This window comes from Alosa pseudoharengus, unplaced genomic scaffold, assembly GCF_046254945.1.
Source record: "Alosa pseudoharengus isolate Yale_2024_CS ecotype anadromous, Long Island Sound unplaced genomic scaffold, YU_APseudo_1.1 YU_APseudo_1.1_scf_1, whole genome shotgun sequence".
Classification (NCBI taxonomy): Eukaryota; Metazoa; Chordata; class Actinopteri; order Clupeiformes; family Clupeidae; genus Alosa; species Alosa pseudoharengus.
The window spans coordinates 16340686-16360685 of record NW_027468564.1 but is presented as its reverse complement, the minus strand read 5'-3'; the positions used below and the strand labels follow the sequence as shown (position 1 = coordinate 16360685).

The following is a 20000-nucleotide window of genomic DNA, read 5'->3' as shown; positions in this document are numbered from 1 at the left end:
TGAGAACAGTTTGGTCTTAAGTCTAGATTTAAAACTGGCTACAGTTGGGGCCTTTTTGATGTCATCCGAAAAGTTGATTCCACAGCTGAGCCGCATAGCAGCTAAAAACTGCTTCACCATGTTTAGTTCTAACAGTAGGTTTTACTAGCAGGTTTTTCATCTGGGACCTGAAAGGTGTGTACTGCTAAAGCATGTCTGACAGGTATTTAGGTCCTGCTCCATTTACTGATTTATAAACAAGCAATAGAGCTTTAAAGTCAATTCTGTGACTTACTGGAAGCCAGTGCAAGGACTTGTGGTCAGTTCTTTTAGTTTTTGTTAGAATCCTAGCTGCTGCATTTTGTATTACCTGAAGCTGTTTAATAGTCTTTTTAGGAAGGCCTGTGAACAGTCTATTGCAGTAATCAACCCTGCTGGAGACAAATGCATGAATGAGTTTTTCTAAGTCATATTTTGACATCAGCCCTCTGAGTTTGGCAATATTTTTGAGGTGGTAAAAAGCTAATTTAGTTGTCTCTTTCATGTGGCTGTTGAAATTTAGATCACTGTCAATTAATACACCAAGATTTTTAACTGTATCCTTTGCCTTCAACCCTTTTGTGTCAAGGAGACTGGCAACCCTAAGTCTTTCCTCCTTTTTACCAAATATAATTACTTCAGTTTTTTCTTTGTTCAGCTGAAGAAAATTTTGAGACATCCAGGTGTTGATTTGTTCTATACACTGACACATAGATTCAAGAGGACCATAGTCGTTTGGTGACAGAGCTAAGTAAATTTGTGTGTCATCTGCATAGCTATGATATGAAATCAAGTTATTTTGGATCATTTGTCCAAGTGGGAGCATATAGAGGTTGAATAATAGTGGCCCTAAGATCGACCCCTGGGGAACACCACAGGTCAAGGACGTTGGTGTTGAGGTACAGTTTCCAATGGCAACAAAGAAGCTCTGTTGGATCTGTTTTAGTGTCGCTATATCACTATGGTATCTGTCAACCAAATCTGGTCGGGAGGAGGTTATGTGCTAAGTTATAGCTCAAATCGTGTAATCTACCGCCCACTGACCAAGTCTTAAAAACGAAGTTATCTCACGTCACGTGTAGGATTCTGTCATATATCTTACAGGTGGAGGTCCGCCTCTACAAATATTTTGGATCTCGAATGCGCTTTAATAATGCTGTGCGTGCAAATATCCCTCTATGGACGTGCATACCGTACAACAACTGATGACAATTGATTTATTTGATGTTAGACACAAAAAATGACCGCAGTGTAGATTAAGCTATCCCTCTTGAATGCGGAAGTAATTGTTTTTAAATAGAGGTCTTGTGCGTCTCCACGTTTCACGATTGGCCAACGTCATCCCAACACAGAGAACGCGCACAGATCTGAGCAGAGGGGGTATTTCACAAAACCTAGATAAGCGATTAAGCTGGGATTTTTAGGTTATCCTGGATGAATTTAGCCTTGACTTGGTTCCACAAAAGAGATGGCACATAAGTTACCATAGGGATTTATTATCTGCACCTAGCCTGGTCCTGACCAGGCTAACAGCCAAGCTAAGTTAATTCTAATGGTAATTATGTTGTCTTATTGGTTCAGCTAGCTGCCATTCACATCAGACCTCCGTGCTAATTTTTAAGGAGCTTTATTCCATTTATAAACTATTTGCTAAATGTATTTGCTCGCAAAACAAAACAGATTGTCTGCCTACTACCATATGGCTATTTTTTTAATTGTGATAGCCTTATAATTATTAACATAGGCCTAGATACTCATTGTTTGCTTATTTTATTGATAGCTTGATGAATAGCCTACTGTAGTTGATTGGAAGTGGAGGGGCAATTTTTCGAAGGTATTTTCAACTATAATATTAAGGTATATCATAATATGTATGTGCATCTTTGCACTGGCAAGCGCTTTCTTAATGATGTTGCATGCCGAGACAAGGAAGCACTCACACGTGGGTTCATACGCAAATTTGCATTCAGTTGGTCTACCACGCCTACTCCTGCTGTTTTACAGAAATAGCCATGATTCCCCATTCCAAAAAGGTAAACTTTACTTCATTGTCAGTCTATATCAAAAGCAGTTGTTCACTTTGTGTGAATGACGCTATTTTCCGCGTCTTTTTTATTCCAACCGTGAGTTCTTTGGAGCAGAAACGAGAACGCGCACACATCCTGAATTACTTACACCTGGCTTGACATAGTCGCTCCTACTCATCCTGGATTGGCATTAGTGAAACAAGTTGAGCTAGGATGACCAGACAACGCTATGTCAAACCTCGCTTTATCACTTATCTTGGATATCTTAACTCTGCCTTTTATTTATTTCGTAAGTGACCATGGTATAAACGGGATAATGCCCTTCGATGCGTCCATTATTAGAAATAAATGGACTTCCGCTTCGCGTCGGACAGATCACGCCTCCGCGTCCATTTATTTCTGATAATGGACACCTCGTTGGGCGTTATCCCTTATTTATATGATATTATATTAGGCTACCTAACAGTATAGCTATTATTAATAATGATATTAGTTGCCTAGTATTAGCAGACTATTAATACGTTAGATTCCTAGTAGCCTACTATTAGTATATATTAGTGGAAACATTGTAGCAGAGTAGCATTTTAGACCTAGGCAAACTTTTCTATTGTTAACAAAACAACAACAAATAATTCATTATTATAATATAGGCTACCCTCTCTGTCCACAAAGATCAATTTCTTTAGACTTACTTGACAACATGTTTTCAGGTAGTGTCATAAAGCCCTTCCCCCTTCTCTTTTGTAATATATCAGGTAGTGTCATAAAGCCCATCCCCCTTCTCTTTTGTAATATATCTGGTAGTGTCATAAAGCCCTTCCCCCTTCTCCCCAGGTAAAAAAGTAGTATACTTTAGTGTGTTAGAAATATGATTAAAGTACATGAAGTATAAAGCAAGTATGCTTACACGTTTTGTACTTTATGTAAAGTATGTTTAATGTGTACTTTTAGAAAGTATACTTCAAAGTAGATGTTATTAAGTTCAACTTCAGTGTACTAAAATTAAATATACTTATTGTGCAATATTCAAAGTGTTTTTGTAATGTACTTTTTAAAAGTGTACTTTGTTGTTAGTGTATTTTAAATGGTAAAGAAGTTTATTTAGTTTAAGAGTATTACATTGCTAATACTTAGAGTTGTAATATAGTGTACTTATGGAAAGTATATTTTTTGGTAGGCCTAATACATTGTTTGTATAGTTTCATAGTCATAGTATTAAGTTCAACTTCAGTGTACTAAAATTAAATATACTTATTGTGCAATATTCAAAGTGTTGTTGTAATGTAGTTTTTAAAAGTGTACTTTGTTGTTAGTGTATTTTAAATTGTAAAGAAGTTTATTTAGTTTAAGTGTATTAAATTGCTAATACTTAGAGTTGTAATATAGTGTACTTATGGAAAGTATATTTTTTTGGTAGGCCTAATACATTGTTTGTATAGTTTCATAGTCATCTCACCTTTAATAAAATATTAATGTGTGTAGCTTTTAGGCCTGATATGTCAGCCGCATGGATGGCAATGTGCAATAACTAGAGACATACTGATCTATCAGTTTTGGTCATCAAATAATATTTTTTCTTTTGTTGATTTTGTGTCTTAGTAAGGTAGTAGCCTATACGTTTGTGATGTAGTAGAGGTTGTGAGAGGATGAATGTGGCATTTTGTTAAATTTATAGGCAACACAGTTAAATGTATAGGCAGTCCAGTTGACCAATAACATGGCTGTTTGAATTTGAAATGGAGTGGGCGGATCTGTGCAGCTTTCGAGCAAAACGTGGTGTGAGCAAACATTAACATTATTTCATACAGTCTATGCTTGTAACTTTATTTGCAAGACAGATGGACTGTAGAGACCAGAAAATGCATACGTTTACGGTCCGTATAAGGTTACAGGTTTGTCCAAATTAAAGATACCATAAATTCTAGTCATGCCAGAGACGTTGGTCCTACAGAGCCAGAAGGACTCGTCATATGAGATAACAAGGACTGAAGCCAGTTGGATCTAAAGTGCCAAGTTATTCGTTATCAGGTGAGTCCCAAAGCATATTGTTAAATGATTCTGATGTAGCTTACTCTTTATGACCTTCGGTAGTCTTTGGAGAAGTTAAATTGATGGCTTAGCAATCTTTCAAGAGTTTGTTTTTATCCTTGCTAGTACAAGCTAGCAATGCCAGATCACGTTAGCTAATTTAGCTAACGTTAACGTCACGTTGACCAGATCCCTATCAAGAAGAAAACTACATTAGCCTGCTTTGTGTTTGTGGGATTATTGACAAGCGTTGGCTAGCACTAACGTTAGACAAACTATGATGGAAGAAAGTGTGTTCTTTATTAAGCAACGTTTGCCTAAAGTTCACCAATGTTCTTTAATATTATGTGTGGTGTAGGCTAAGTTAACTCACAGAAAGGAGGATAGTGCTAGGCTAGTCACACTTCACACTTCACATTCATTAGGCATGCTAATGACATTGTAGCTGTTTTTTTCTTTAATCGTGGAGACATCTTTTAAAATGAGTCTACAGGACAAATTACATGCATTTTATGAAGTAGAACGTTTTTTTCCACCATTGATATTAGAGGGGGAATTAAACCTGGTGTTCTACTGAGTTAGTGCTATGAAGCTTAGGCTACATCATTGATATTATGCCTTGGTTTATGCGATAGATTTAGTTTTTTTTTTTTTATTATTATTTGTGTTTGACAGAGCATTCAAGTTCATTTTATGGTAGTGTTTGTAATTTACCTAGTTTAATCTGTAGCCTAACTATGTTTTTACAGGTGTTCCTGGACAGTTTTGAAACCGAGATGTCTGAACGCCTCAAATAATCAGCAGTAAAGGTAAATATTCTTCATCCAGGACCTTATCCCATTACTCTTAAAGGAACACGCCACCCAATGTCAGTAGTAATATATGTTCTTACCTTAACTTTCACGAGTTGAGTCATACATCTCCCGTGTCCGTACGTGCACTCAAACGCTCTGGTGCGCGGCTGGACTGTGTTAGCATGTTGCTATGCTAGCGGGCTTTGACGGCAACTAAGCGTAGAAGTAATCAAAAACATCCACGTTTTACCGACTTAAATACAGTTGCACGAGTAGTTGATAGAAATGCTACGGCCACGCAACATGAAACGTGGCGATTTTCCAAGCGAATAAACCGGAGAACTACAATGTGTGGCGCAATAGCACTTGGGAGTACTTCGACCTAGCGTAGTAGTATTGTTAACACCTAATTGTAGATCCTATCCACCACAGAGTTTAGAATCCATGCTGGATCGACCCTCAGCCTCTCCCTCCCCTCTGAGCGAGAGAGAGGCACACACACTAGAGATGCGCTGATGGGCTATTATTTCAACCATAACTGCATAGCAAAACTTATCATCCATCAGCCATCCATCAACACCAAAGTTTTTTGACCAATTTTCGAAACGGCACCCGCCCACCATCCGCTGGTTGTTTTAATGTAGGCTATATGGGTGATGCAGCGCTGCTGACGTGAGGCTAGAAAGCCCTTGCCTGTTCTAGGAAGACTGATCCAATGCAGCAAATATAATAAAAGGCTAAAGTCGTACATTGGCTATGTTGTAGCCTATCCCCAGAATATCAGCAGCAAACTCAGTCTCTGTCTCGCAAAACAGTCTCCAAATAAAACGCACATCGGCCTGTTGCCTATACTGCCAGTTAAGGTAAGAACATATATTACTACTGACATTGGGTGGCGTGTTCCTTTAAAGCATAACTCAAGCCAAAATGCAACCTAGGGTCTTTTTGTGAATGTACCTGAGTCAAACTTTCGTTTGAAAGCATAATTAAGTCAGAAGCGCCACCATTAAGCTTGACTGTATTGTCGTTTCTGGGTCAAATGCCATTTTGAATGGGAGTCGTAGGGGCAGAACTATTTTGATACATGATGATTTTGATTCATGCATCAAAATAGTAGGCTAGTGCCCCTACGACTCCCACTTAAAATGCCATTTGACCCGAAAACGATAATACGGTTGTATTGGAAACAAAGGAATCTAAGGTAATCAAATGCAGAAAACAGGGTGGTTGCACTCATATAGGTGCCAAGGTGCACAACGCTTTAAGGAAAGACTACCTGGCCAGGTCTACCCATACCAGGATGGCAAACAGATGGTGTCAATACCTATTTGACCTATAAAAAGTAAATGTCAAATAGGTACAGATAATCTGTATTAATCTCATCATTGCCAATGGATTTCTGTGTAAAATATTGTTTATCTTGTAAAATGTTTTCCATCTTCTTTCTGTTCACAGACAACAGAGACAAATTCTCTAATACCAAGGTCAATGCATTTGACTGCTGTCCAGCCCCGGGTTGCCACCGAAAACTTTATGCATCTTGGACTGGAAGATGGTGTGCTAGTAAGGAAGCTAGCTACCACAGCTTTTGCCACCACCTCTCAGTATTGGGAGGGAAGTTCACTCACTGCACAACTCTACCAGCTGTACCTTTCCTCCTCAGCCATGATCCGTAACCACCATGGTTTTCTTTCTGGGCCAGAAGACTTTGCAAACAAATAAGCAATAAATGATCATGCATTACACATTTAGCCATGTTAGACTGTTAAGTTGTTGGCTGTAGGCTGGGTGTCCAGTAAACAATTTCAAGCTTAGAGGGCAAATTCTCTCACCTAGGAGGGTAAACAACTTTTGTTTTTCATGAAATCTGCATTTTGAATTGATGGTCTACCAATGAGGCTGTAGAGTATCGCGACACAATAGTGGCAAAAAGCACTTGCGCGATGAAACATGCATTCGGGTGTATTATATTATATATTATTTCACACACGTAGATATTAAATGTGTGCGCGCAAATTCTCTCTGCGCGTGCACACTCAGAGGAAACTGCTCCCCAAGCATGGAAAAAAATGCTGCGAGCGAGGAGGAATCTGACCAGCGCTCCGAAAAATCTATGCATGTGAAATAATATAATAAGGCCAAATGCATGTTTTATCGCGTTACCACATCCAACTTGAAAAGATATGCTCAAGAGATCCATAACTTTCAGAAAAATGTTTTACTTTTGTTATGGATGAATATTATGTTTTGTTTTCATTCATGTCAATAAAATGTTTTTCTCATAATCAAAGTGTAATTTGTCATGTAACAGAATAGGTAGGAGAGTACTAATAGTACAATTTTAAAGCACACTAATATTATACTTAAATTGCATGCCTTTATAATGCTTAAAGTATCTTAAGACTATACTTTTATTAACATAACTGCAAACTTTCAAGGCACTTATTGTAGTCAGGAAGTACATTTGAAGTTAATTTAAAATATTACAGAAGCATGCCAAATGAATAGAAATGAGGATGATAAGAGTGTATTCAAAATACACTACTACACTATTATTAGTTATATTGTAATGCCTTTTAAGTACATTTCCAATACACTTGGGATGTTACAAAATTGTACTGCGACTGTGTTTCGAATGCTCATAAAATATATTTTTGTATAATGTACTTAAGAACACTAAAAGTTTGAAAAAAGTTGTTCCATTTTAGCACACTAATTACACTCAAAGTATAGTCAAGTTGGTATTAAGTTGCACTTAATACATAATTCAATACACTTAATTACACTTGGATTTGACGAAAAAAGTACAAACGGTACTTAGTACACTTTCAAAAAGTATACTTTTAATAGTTTTTTTTTTTACCTGGGTCTTTTGTAATATATCTGGCTGTTTGACCCTCTGCCCTGTGGCTGCACGGAAAGCTACTGCGTGAAGTTGCCACGGTAATGTACTTGACCGGCCCCCTTGACCCCTTACCCCAGTAACAGGCTTATCTGATTGGGAGGTTAGGGGGTAGTCCCCATCCCCCACCTATTGTCCCCAACCCCCAAGTCCAAAAACACCTCAGAGAGAAGTGACAAGTGAGAGTGGTGTCAAGACAATTTGGAGGTTAATTTCAAGTTTCTGAACATGAGCACCAGAAAGATGAACAATGTGTGGATGCACTTTGACCAGGAGAGCACTCTAAAGGCTAAATGCAAGTACTGCAAAAACCTGGTTTCAAATCATGGAGGATCCACATCCAACATGAGAAGGCACTTGAAGCACCCCACTGCACTGCTTGAAGTAGGACTGAATTTCCTTGCGCTTTAGCAATACTGACTCAAGTGACTCGTACAACCCGGATCAGTTTAGTGAGTGACTCAGAATAACCCGGATCCTTCAAAGGAATCGAGTTTGCCAGGCCTACAGTGCTTTAAGGCTCTGCCCCGAGAGCAGATCTTCTGTAGTGCTGCTTTAAGGCTGAGAGCAGATCTTATGTAGTGCTGCTTTAAGGCTGAGAGCAGATCTTCTGTAGTGCTGCTTTAATGCTCTGCCCCGAGAGCAGATCTTATGTAGTGCTGCTTTAAGGCTCTGCCCCGAAAGCAGATCTTCTGTAGTGCTGCTTTAAGGCTGAGAGCAGATCTTCTGTAGTGCTGCTTTAAGGCTGAGAGCAGATCTTCTGTAGTGCTGCTTTAAGGCTGAGAGCAGATCTTATGTAGTGCTGCTTTAAGGCTGAGAGCAGATCTTCTGTAGTGCTGCTTTAATGCTCTGCCCCGAGAGCAGATCTTATGTAGTGCTGCTTTAAGGCTCTGCCCCGAAAGCAGATCTTCTGTAGTGCTGCTTTAAGGCTGAGAGCAGATCTTCTGTAGTGCTGCTTTAAGGCTGAGAGCAGATCTTATGTAGTGCTGCTTTAAGGCTCTGCCCCGAGAGCAGATCTTATGTAGTGCTGCTTTAAGGCTCTGCCCTGTGCTCTGATGACCATCTCGTTTTCGTTTTTCTTTTCATTAAGACTCTGCCCCTGCTCTGATGACGGCACCATGCCTTGACGACGGCACGCCAGTTGAGTCTTCCTCCAGCAAGGTCTTTACCAAAGGTAGGTCCAAATGGCATCACGTAGCCATCACAGGCCTGTTTTTCCAAACACTACACATCAAATGACCTGATTATGTTCGAGTCAGTTACACACTAATGTACTCAATGTAACACACATTTGACAAAACGGGTTTTCCTAGGATACATCGTCCCAGGTTTACCTCGGACACATCGTCCCATCCTCACTCTTCCTCCTCCTCTTCCTCTCACTGTTAGATTCCCTTCCATTTCTGTTGTTGACAAGGGTCACCTGTTGTCCAGTGTTTAGTACAAGGCTCACCTGTTGCCCAGTGCTTAGGACAAGGCTCACCTGTGTTTAGGACAAGGGACAAGGCTCACCTGTTCAGTGCTTAGGACAAGGCTCACCTGTTCAGTGTTTAGTACAAGGCTCACCTGTTGCCCAGTGTTTAGGACAAGGGACAAGGCTCACCTGTTGCCCAGTGCTTAAGACAAGGCTCACCTGTGTTTAGGACAAGGCCTCACCTGTTGCCCAGTGTTTAGGACAAGGGACAAGGCTCACCTGTTGCCCAGTGTTTAGGACAAGGGACAAGGTTCACCTGTTGCCCAGTGTTTAGTACGAGGCTCACCTGTTGCCTAGTGCTTAAGACAAAGCTCACCTGTTCAGTGTTTAGGACAAGGGACAAGGCCTCACCTGTTGCCCAGTGTTTAGGACAAGGGACAAGGCTCACCTGTTGCCCAGTGTTTAGGACAAGGGACAAGGCTCACCTGTTGCCCAGTGTTTAGGACAAGGGACAAGGCTCACCTGTTGCCCAGTGTTTAAGTGTTTAGGACAAGGGACAAGGCTCACCTGTTGCCCAGTGTTTAGGACAAGGGACAAGGCTCACCTGTTGCCCAGTGCTTAAGACAAGGCTCACCTGTTGCCCAGTGTTTAGGACAAGGGACAAGGCTCACCTGTGTTTAGGACAAGGGACATGGCTCACCTGTTCAGTGTTTAGGACAAGGCTCACCTGTTGCCCAGTGTTTAGGACAAGGCTCACCTGTTCAGTGTTTAGAACAAAGGACAAGGCTCACCTGTTGCCCAGTGTTTAGGACAAGGGACAAGGCTCACCTGTTGCCCAGTGCTTAGGACAAGGTTCACCTGTGTTTATGACAAGGCTCACCTGTTGCCCAGTGTTTAGGACAAGGGACAAGGCTCACCTGTGTTTAGGACAAGGCTCACCTGTTGCCCAGTGTTTAGGACAAGGCTCACCTGTTGCCCAGTGTTTAGGACAAGGCTCACCTCTTGCCCTTGTCAGCTGATCATTGAGTTTACAGTTATGCAGTTAAGTGTCTTTAGGCCTACACCCAGTAGTTGTGTTTGATCAATTAATACACGACTGCTGGTGTGTTTATTTAAGTGAATAGTGACCTACACGAATGCTGGTGTGTGTGTTTAAGTGAATAGTGACCTACACGAATGCTGGTTTTATTTTTCAGATAATTTGTAAATGCAAATGTAATTGGTTGAGATAGTGCCCCAGTGGTGTCTATCACTGTATAAGGCCCTCCCCATATCAGATAACCTGTACTGATTGGTGCACAGATAAATGGTTGTGATTGGCCAGGCTGTTGTTTGTCTGTTTGCTTGTTTACCTGTTTACCTGTTTATGCGTTCAGGCCTAGAGCATGGCGGACCCTCTGGACCTGCTCCTGGGTGTTCTAGATGACCTGCGCTCAGCAGAACTGAGAAGGTTCCGCTTGTACCTGAGCAGCGCCCAGCTGGACGGCTATCCCAGAGTCCCCCAGGGCCGCCTGGAGAGCGATGACCCAACAGACATCGCCTGCAAGATGAGGGAGGCCTACGGCATTGCCGACTCCCTCAAGGTCGCAAAGGTCATCATGAGGAGGATCCACCGCAGTGACCTGGCAGAGAGGCTGGGGCAGAATCTAGATGGGTGAGGGGTATCTACCTGGGGCAGAATCTAGATGGGTGAGGGGTATCTAGAGTGATTGATTGGGGCAGAATCTAGATGGGTGAGGGGTATCTACCTGGGGCAGAATCTAGATGGGTGAGGAGTATTTAGAGAGGCTGGGGCAGAATCTAGATGGGTGAGGGGTATCTACCTGGGGCAGAATCTAGATGGGTGAGGGGTATCTAGAGAGGCTGGGGCAGAATCTAGATGGGTGAGGGGTATCTTCCTGGGGCAGAATCTAGATGGGTGAGGGGTATCTAGAGTGATTGATTGGGGCAGGATCTAGATGGGTGAGGGGTATCTACCTGGGGCAGAATCTAGATGGGTGAGGGGTATCTACCTGGGGCAGAATCTAGATGGGTGAGGGGTATCTAGAGAGGCTGGGGCAGAATCTAGATGGGTGAGGGGTATCTACCTGGGGCAGAATCTAGATAGGTGAGGGGTATCTACCTGGGGCAGAATCTAGATGGGTGAGGAGTATCTAGAGAGGCTGGGGCAGAATCTAGATGGGTGAGGAGTATCTAGAGTGATTGATTGGGGCAGGATCTAGATGGGTGAGGGGTATCTAGAGAGGCTGGGGCAGAATCTAGATGGGTGAGGAGTATCTAGAGTGATTGATTGGGGCAGAATCTAGATGGGTGAGGGGTATCTAGAGTGATTGATTGGGGCAGGATCTAGATGGGTGAGGAGTATCTAGAGTGATTGATTGGGGCAGGATCTAGATGGGTGAGGAGTATCTAGAGTGATTGATTGGGGCAGGATCTAGATGGGTGAGGAGTATCTAGAGAGGCTGAGGCAGGATCTAGATGGGTGAGGGGTATCTAGCAAACTGGGGTGAGATCTAGACACCGGGAGAGGGGTGAGATCATATTAGACTCATATAGACAGTAGTGGACATATTAGACTCATATAGACAGTAGACACAGTGGACATATTAGACTCAGATAAACAGTAGTGGACATAATGGATTCAGATAGACAGTAGTGGACATATTCGACTCATATAGACAGTAGTGGACATATTAGACTCATATAGACAGTAGACACAGTGGACATATTAGACTCTTATAGACAGTAGACACAGTGGACATATTAGACTCTTATAGACAGTAGTGGACATTTTATACTCTTATAGACAGTAGTGGACATATTAGACTCATATAGACAGTAGTGGACATATTAGACTCTTATAGACAGTAGTGGACATATTATACTCTTATAGTGGACATATCATACTTTTATAGACAGTAGTGGACATATTATACTCTTATAGACAGTAGTGGACATATTATACTCGTATAGACAGTAGTGGACATAATAGACTCATATAGACAGTAGTGGACATATTAGACTCAGATAGACAGAGGATATTTTCTTGAGGTCACACTACATTAAGCTGTTTGTTTTCCCTCTCACAGTGCCAGCACCTGGACATGTTAGACTCATATATAGACAGTGGACACAGTGGACATGTCAGACTCAGATAGAGACAGTGGACATGTTAGACTCCAGTGTTTCCCCTAGAAATTTTTCCAGCAGCGGTGCTGTTGATCGTAGGAACCCCCCCCCCCCCCCAAAAAAAAAGAAAATGTTGAAAAATGACCTCTAAATTGTGACTTCTGGTGGATTTTTTCAGATTAAGTGTTACAAATTATGACATTACCATCAACAGAAGCATTTACAAAGCATGATTATTGCAGTACTTGAACAGGATTATTCATGTTTTTCTTTCACCTTTTTCATTTACATTATTAGTAATTAGCCACTGTGCAACTGTACACTGTAGGCCACTGTACAAACTATTACTATTTAGAATTATTTACGATACATGATACATTCAAAAATAATTGATGTCCTATTTTTTTTTTTATTAACTTTTGCACAGCACTGTATAAACTATATAGACTTCTCTTTCATGTCATTACACTGTATTGTTGCTATGCAAGTCGAATTGAGTGCCTGTCACTTTAAGGCCATGACGGCCCGTGGGGCTTGCTTGATTCTCACGGTTTTAAGCTAATTTAGTAGCGTTGTGCATGGTGCATAAGAATATGTGGATGAAATGAATTAGGTTTTCCATGTCATTTGGTAAAATAAATGCTCAGAAAGCTTTGGTGAGCTCTACAGGAATTACAAACTATCTCCAGATGTAAATGGTTGCGTATCCTATTACTCAAATTCAATTAAACCCACCAGTAGGCTAGCTAGACCTTAGTTTCACAGCCTAGATATTTTAGCAACACAGGGCTTGAAAGCATTGCCTGCATCACAAACAAAAACGAAGCAATGCGTGGAATTTATCTGGGAATAGGCTACTGAAGGTAGGGGCGAGCTACCTCGCTGGCGTGTTTAATTTGATTCCTTGGTTAACATAATGTAGGCTACGTTTTTTTGCACAAAATTGCATCTGCTAATAAACTTAAACATAAACACAAACAAGCATGATCTCCTGTGGAATCCCTGACTGCGCCTTCAACGTTAGCCTACTTTTTGTTGACATCAAACCTGAACAAACGACAGCTGTTCCTGAAGTTCACTTGCGTGTTTTTTTTTTTTTTTTTAATTAGGCAACTTTTTTTGCAGTGGCGCTTGAATTCCAGGAGCGGCGCTGCGCCGCTGATGAATACATTGTAGGGGAAACACTGGATTCAGATAGAGACAGTAGAGACATATTAGACTCAGATAGAGACAGTGGACATGTGAGACTCAGATAGAGACAGTAGAGACATGTGAGACTCATATAGAGACAGTGGACATGTGAGACTCATATAGAGACAGTGGACATGTGAGACTCATATAGAGACAGTAGACATGTGAGACTCATATATGGACAGTGGACATGTGAGACTCATATAGAGACACTAGAGACATGTGAGACTCATATAGAGACAGTAGAGACATGTGAGACTCAGATAGAGACAGTGGACATGTGAGACTCATATAGAGACAGTAGAGACATGTGAGACTCATATAGAGACAGTAGAGACATGTGAGACTCATATATGGACAGTGGACATGTGAGACTCATATAGAGACAGTAGAGACATGTGAGACTCATATATGGACACAGTGGACATGTGAGACTCAGATATAGACAGTGGACATGTGAGACTCATATAGAGACAGTAGACACATGTGAGACTCATATAGAGACAGTAGAGACATGTGAGACTCATATAGTGACAGTGGGCATGTGAGACTCATATAGAGACAGTAGAGACATGTGAGACTCAGATAGAGACAGTGGACATGTGAGACTCAGATAGAGACAGTGGACATGTGATACTCAGATAGAGACAGTGGACATGTGAGACTCAGATAGAGACAGTGGACATGTGAGACTCAGATAGAGACAGTGGACATGTGAGACTCATATAGAGACAGTGGACATGTGAGACTCATATAGAGACAGTAGAGACATGTGAGACTCAGATAGAGACAGTAGAGACATGTGAGACTCATATAGAGACAGTGGACATGTGAGACTCATATAGAGACAGTAGAGACATGTGAGACTCAGATAGAGACAGTGGACATGTGAGACTCAGATAGAGACAGTGGACATGTGAGACTCATATAGAGACAGTAGAGACATGTGAGACTCATATATGGACACAGTGGACATGTGAGACTCAGATAGAGACAGTGGACATGTGAGACTCATATAGAGACAGTAGAGACATGTGAGACTCATATATGGACACAGTGGACATGTGAGACTCAGATAGAGACAGTGGACATGTGAGACTCATATAGAGACAGTAGAGACATGTGAGACTCATATAGAGACAGTAGAGACATGTGAGACTCATATATGGACACAGTGGACATGTGAGACTCAGATAGAGACAGTGGACATGTGAGACTCATATAGAGACAGTAGAGACATGTGAGACTCATATAGAGACAGTAGAGACATGTGAGACTCATATAGAGACAGTAGAGACATGTGAGACTCATATAGAGACAGTGGACATGTGAGACTCAGATAGAGACAGTGGACATGTGAGACTCAGATAGAGACAGTGGACATGTGAGACTCATATAGAGACAGTAGAGACATGTGAGACTCATATAGAGACAGTAGAGACATGTGAGACTCATATAGAGACACTAGAGACATGTTAGACTCAGATAGAGACAGTAGACATGTGAGACTCAGATAGAGACAGTGGACATGTGAGACTCATTTTCTTGAGGTCACTAAGCTGTTTGTTTTCCCTCTCACAGTGCCAGCACCTCAGCCCAGTTCAGCCCAGCCCAGCGCAGGTTCACGGATGTACGGCAATGTGAGTGTGTCCGAGTCTCCTCGTACTGTTATCAGTGGTCACTGGGAAATAAAAAATACTTAGGTTGTGTTGCCATGACGCTGTTTACTGTGTTGTCCAGATGCCTGTGACCTCACGCTGGACCCAAACACGGCCCCCAGCCGCCTCCTCCTGTCCGAGGGGAGCAGACGAGTGGAGAACTTTACCGGGAGGAGCAACTTCTCCTACCTGCCGCACCCCGAGCGCTTCGAGAGCTGCTGCCCCCAGGTGCTGTGCTGTGAGGCGCTAACTGGACGCCACTACTGGGAGGTCACCTACAATGATCGGAATGTGCTCATCGGAGTGGCCTACAGAAGCATCGACAGAAGAGCTCACTGTCCCGATCACGTGGTGGGCAAGAACGACAAGTCCTGGAGCATCTGGTGTGGCGACGGCGGTCAGTTCATAGCCAAACATAACAATATTTACACAGACATAGACATTGAGCCGTCTCCGTCGCGCAGAATTGGAGTGTATCTGGACTGGCCGTCCGGAGTCCTGTCCTTCTACCGCGTCTCCTCCGACACACTCACACACCTGCACACGTTCCGGGCCACATTCACTGAGCCCCTTTACCCAGGCTTCTGTGTGTACTGCGCTGGTAGTGTGCTGTCCTTATGTCAGGTTTGATGAGTATGCAGTGGTAGTGTGCTGTCCTTATGTCAGGTTTGATGAGTATGCAGTGGTAGTGTGCTGTCCTTATGTCAGGTTTGATGAGTATGCAGTGGTAGTGTAGCCTGGCGAGCCAGACCCACATTAAAATGTAGGGTCTGGGCACTCACCGTTCTCAGTCCGAGGGGCAGGATAATCAGTTGTCTTTCAAATTCCCAAATTCCAAATGCACGCAATAGGACGCAATAGGATATTTGTTTTCAAGTAGCAGGGAATTCAAGCCAAACCGTGACAACTCTGCCATCAATCATTATGTTAAGCCCAACAAACGACTCTATACACGATTTCAATGCCTGATTAAGTTTCGATTTCTGGAGCTCACAAGTCAACGGAGAGTTGCTAGACTAGCCCTGGCAGCTATGGGCGCGTCTAGATTTCTAGGCTAGTGGTAGTGTGCTGTCTTTATGTCAGGTTGTCTAATGCAGTGGTAGTGTGCTGTCATTATGTCAGGTTTGATGAGTATGCAGTGGTAGTGTACTGTCTTTATGTCAGGTTGGCTGAGTATGCAGTGGTAGTGTGCTGTCTTTATGTCAGGTTGGCTGAGTATGCAGTGGTAGTGTGCTGTCTTTATGTCAGGTTGGCTGAGTATGCAGTGGTAGTGTGCTGTCTTTATGTCAGGTTAGCTGAGTACTGCAGTGGTAGTGTGCTGTCATTATGTCAGGTTGGCTGAGTATGCAGTGATAGTGTGATGTCTTTATGTCAGGTTGGCGGAGTACTGCAGTGGTAGTGTGCTGTCTTTATGTCAGGTTGGCTGAGTATGCAGTGGTAGTGTGCTGTCTTTATGTCAGGTTAGCTGAGTACTGCAGTGGTAGTGTGCTGTCATTATGTCAGGTTGGCTGAGTATGCAGTGATAGTGTGATGTCTTTATGTCAGGTTGGCTGAGTACTGCAATGGTAGTGTGCTGTCTATGTCAGGTTGGCTGAGTACTGCAATGGTAGTGTGCTGTCTATGTCAGGTTGGCTGAGTGAGTATGCTGTACTATCAGTTAAAGTAGGCTCTGCCTCTATGTCAGTAAGCACAAGATTCCTGATTATCGATGGATTTTAAAAAGTAAATCACATTTGACTTTTGTTATTTGGGATTTGAACTGACATGGTTAATGTTTTTAATCAGTGATCATATGGGAGCAGATCAGCATATGGTTTCTTCTGATACACGTTCTTATGAGTGAGTTTCTGGGGTTGTGTGTAGGGTGTGCGTGCGGTTATTGATGAATACACTGCTAGGGTCCTTGTGCTGAAGAAATGGCACTTGTGATTTGGTGTTTACAAACATATCAATCCAATACACAAGGCTTTTAAATAGGCATTTAAATTAGCCTGCTTGTGCAGACATGTCTTTTAAAAGATAAATTCTGAAATGCCGTTTTGTATATCTGTAACTTGCATTGTCCATTAAAATGACATTTCTATGCATTTTGTATTCCTGAACTTTCTTTGTTGAAGCTGTTTCTGAGTCTAAGCCAACATGCTCATTCATTGGCTAAGCCAACATGCTCATTCATTGCTGCACATCAGTGAGTAAGTAAGTATAGTACACAGTACAAGTGTGGCTCTACCCCCCTGTCCAGCTCTACTGCCCAGCTCTACCACCCTGTAGCCCCCTGTCCAGCTCTACCCCCCTCTACCCCCCTGTCCAGCTCTACCACCCTGTACCCCCCTGTACCCCCCTGTCCAGCTCTACTGACCAGCTCTACCCCCTGCCCAGCTCTCCTGGACCTCCTCTATGTTTTTAGAGACTGCGCTGGGAGACACAGCAGGCAGCAGGCCTCTCTGTGTGTGTGCATGCGTGTGTGTGTGTGTGTGTGTGTGTGTGTGTGTGTGTGTGTCTGTGTGTGTGTGCGTGTGTTTGCGTGTATCTGTGTGTGAGTGCGTGCGTTTTGCCCGACGTTATCACGGATCTCTCATTCATCTAACTGCATTCAGAGGTGGCATGACAGAGGAGAGAGGAGAGGAAAGGAGAGGAGAGGGAGGAGAGAGAGGAGAGAGAGGAGAGAGAGAGGAGAGGAGAGAGGAGAGGAGAGGAGAGGGAGGAGAGAGAGGAGAGAGAGGAGAGGAGAGAGGAGAGGAAAGGAGAGGAGAGGGAGGAGAGAGAGGAGAGAGAGGAGAGGAGAGGGAGGAGAGAGAGGAGAGAGAGGAGAGAGGAGAGGAGAGGAGAGGAGAGGGAGGAGAGAGAGGAGAGAGAGGAGAGGAGAGGAGGGAGGAGAGAGGAGAGGAGAGAGAGGAGAGGAGAGGAGGGAGGAGAGAGAGGAGAGGAGAGAGGAGAGGAGAGGAGAGGAGAGGGAGGAGAGAGAGGAGAGAGAGGAGAGGAGAGGGAGGAGAGAGAGGAGAGGAGAGAGAGGAGAGAGAGGAGAGGAGAGAGGAGAGGAGAGGAGAGGAGAGGGAGGAGAGAGAGGAGAGAGAGGAGAGGAGAGAGGAGAGGAGAGGAGAGGGAGGAGAGAGAGGAGAGGAGAGGGAGGAGAGAGAGGAGAGGAGAGGGAGGAGAGAGAGGAGAGAGAGGAGAGGAGAGAGGAGAGGAGAGGAGAGGAGAGGGAGGAGAGAGAGGAGAGGAGAGGGAGGAGAGGAGAGAGAGAGGAGGGAGGAGAGAGGAGAGGAGAGAGAGGAGAGGAGAGGAGGGAGGAGAGAGAGGAGAGGAGAGAGGAGAGGAGAGGAGAGGGAGGAGAGAGAGGAGAGAGAGGAGAGGAGAGGGAGGAGAGAGAGGAGAGGAGGGAGGAGAGAGGAGAGGAGAGAGAGGAGAGGAGAGGAGGGAGGAGAGAGAGGAGAGGAGAGAGGAGAGGGAGGAGAGAGAGGAGAGAGAGGAGAGGAGAGGGAGGAGAGGAGGGAGGAGAGAGGAGAGGAGAGAGAGGAGAGGAGAGGAGAGGAGCTCTACCACCCTGTACCCCCCTGTACCCCCCTGTCCAGCTCTACTGACCAGCTCTACCCCCTGCCCAGCTCTCCTGGACCTCCTCTATGTTTTTAGAGACTGCGCTGGGAGACACAGCAGGCAGCAGGCCTCTCTGTGTGTGTGCATGCGTGTGTGTGTGTGTGTGTGTGTGTGTGTGTGTGTGTGCGTGTGTTTGCGTGTATCTGTGTGTGAGTGCGTGCGTTTTGCCCGACGTTATCACGGATCGATCTCTCATTCATCTAACTGCATTCAGAGGTGGCATGACAGAGGAGAGAGGAGAGGAAAGGAGAGGAGAGGGAGGAGAGAGAGGAGAGGAGAGAGAGGAGAGAGAGGAGAGGAGAGAGGAGAGGAGAGGAGAGGAGAGGAGAGGGAGGAGAGAGAGGAGAGAGAGGAGAGGAGAGAGGAGAGGAGAGGAGAGGAGAGGGAGGAGAGAGAGGAGAGAGAGGAGAGGAGAGGGAGGAGAGAGAGGAGAGAGAGGAGAGGAGAGAGGAGAGGAGAGGAGAGGAGAGGGAGGAGAGAGAGGAGAGAGAGGAGAGGAGAGGGAGGAGAGGAGAGAGAGAGGAGGGAGGAGAGAGGAGAGGAGAGAGAGGAGAGGAGAGGAGGGAGGAGAGAGAGGAGAGAAAGGAGAGGAGAGGAGAGGAAGGAGGGAAGAGAGAGAGGAGAGAGAGGAGAGGAGAGGGGGAGAGGAGAGGAGAGAGAGGAGAGAGAGGAGAGGAGAGAGGAGAGGAGAGGAGAGGAGAGGGAGGAGAGAGAGGAGAGAGAGGAGAGGAGAGAGGAGAGGAGAGGAGAGGGAGGAGAGAGAGGAGAGGAGAGGGAGGAGAGAGAGGAGAGAGAGGAGAGGAGAGGGAGGAGAGAGAGGAGAGAGAGGAGAGGAGAGAGGAGAGGAGAGGAGAGGAGAGGGAGGAGAGAGAGGAGAGAGAGGAGAGGAGAGAGAGAGGAGGGAGGAGAGAGGAGAGGAGAGAGAGGAGAGGAGAGGAGGGAGGAGAGAGAGGAGAGGAGAGAGGAGAGGAGAGGAGAGGAGAGGGAGGAGAGAGAGGAGAGAGAGGAGAGGAGAGGGAGGAGAGAGAGGAGAGGAGGGAGGAGAGAGGAGAGGAGAGAGAGGAGAGGAGAGGAGGGAGGAGAGAGAGGAGAGGAGAGAGGAGAGGAGAGGAGAGGAGAGGGAGGAGAGAGAGGAGAGAGAGAGAGGAGAGGAGAGGAGGAGAGGAGGGAGGAGAGAGGAGAGGAGAGAGAGGAGAGGAGAGGAGCTCTACCACCCTGTACCCCCCTGTACCCCCCTGTCCAGCT

The 20000-nt window shown here is 44.3% G+C and overlaps 1 protein-coding gene across 2 annotated transcripts in view; it reads left to right on the top strand.

Annotated features, from left to right (window-relative positions):
• LOC143122020 (neoverrucotoxin subunit alpha-like) overlaps positions 1-17248 on the top strand; it is a 19920-nt gene extending 2672 nt beyond the window's left edge. Inside the window, exons 2-6 of one of the 2 annotated variants that reach the window (XR_012986575.1) lie at positions 8860-8943; positions 10560-10837; positions 15085-15143; positions 15244-16451; positions 16580-17248. Coding sequence is in view for 1 of the 2 variants with exons in the window: in XM_076282798.1 (XP_076138913.1) it covers positions 10569-10837; positions 15085-15143; positions 15244-15791 (876 nt within the window). In the remaining variant the exon portion in view is untranslated. Of the gene's footprint in view, positions 1-8859; positions 8944-10559; positions 10838-15084; positions 15144-15243 lie in introns of both variants that reach the window. The other variant, XM_076282798.1, reaches the window with a different exon arrangement.
• The last annotated feature ends 2752 nt before the right edge of the window (positions 17249-20000 follow it).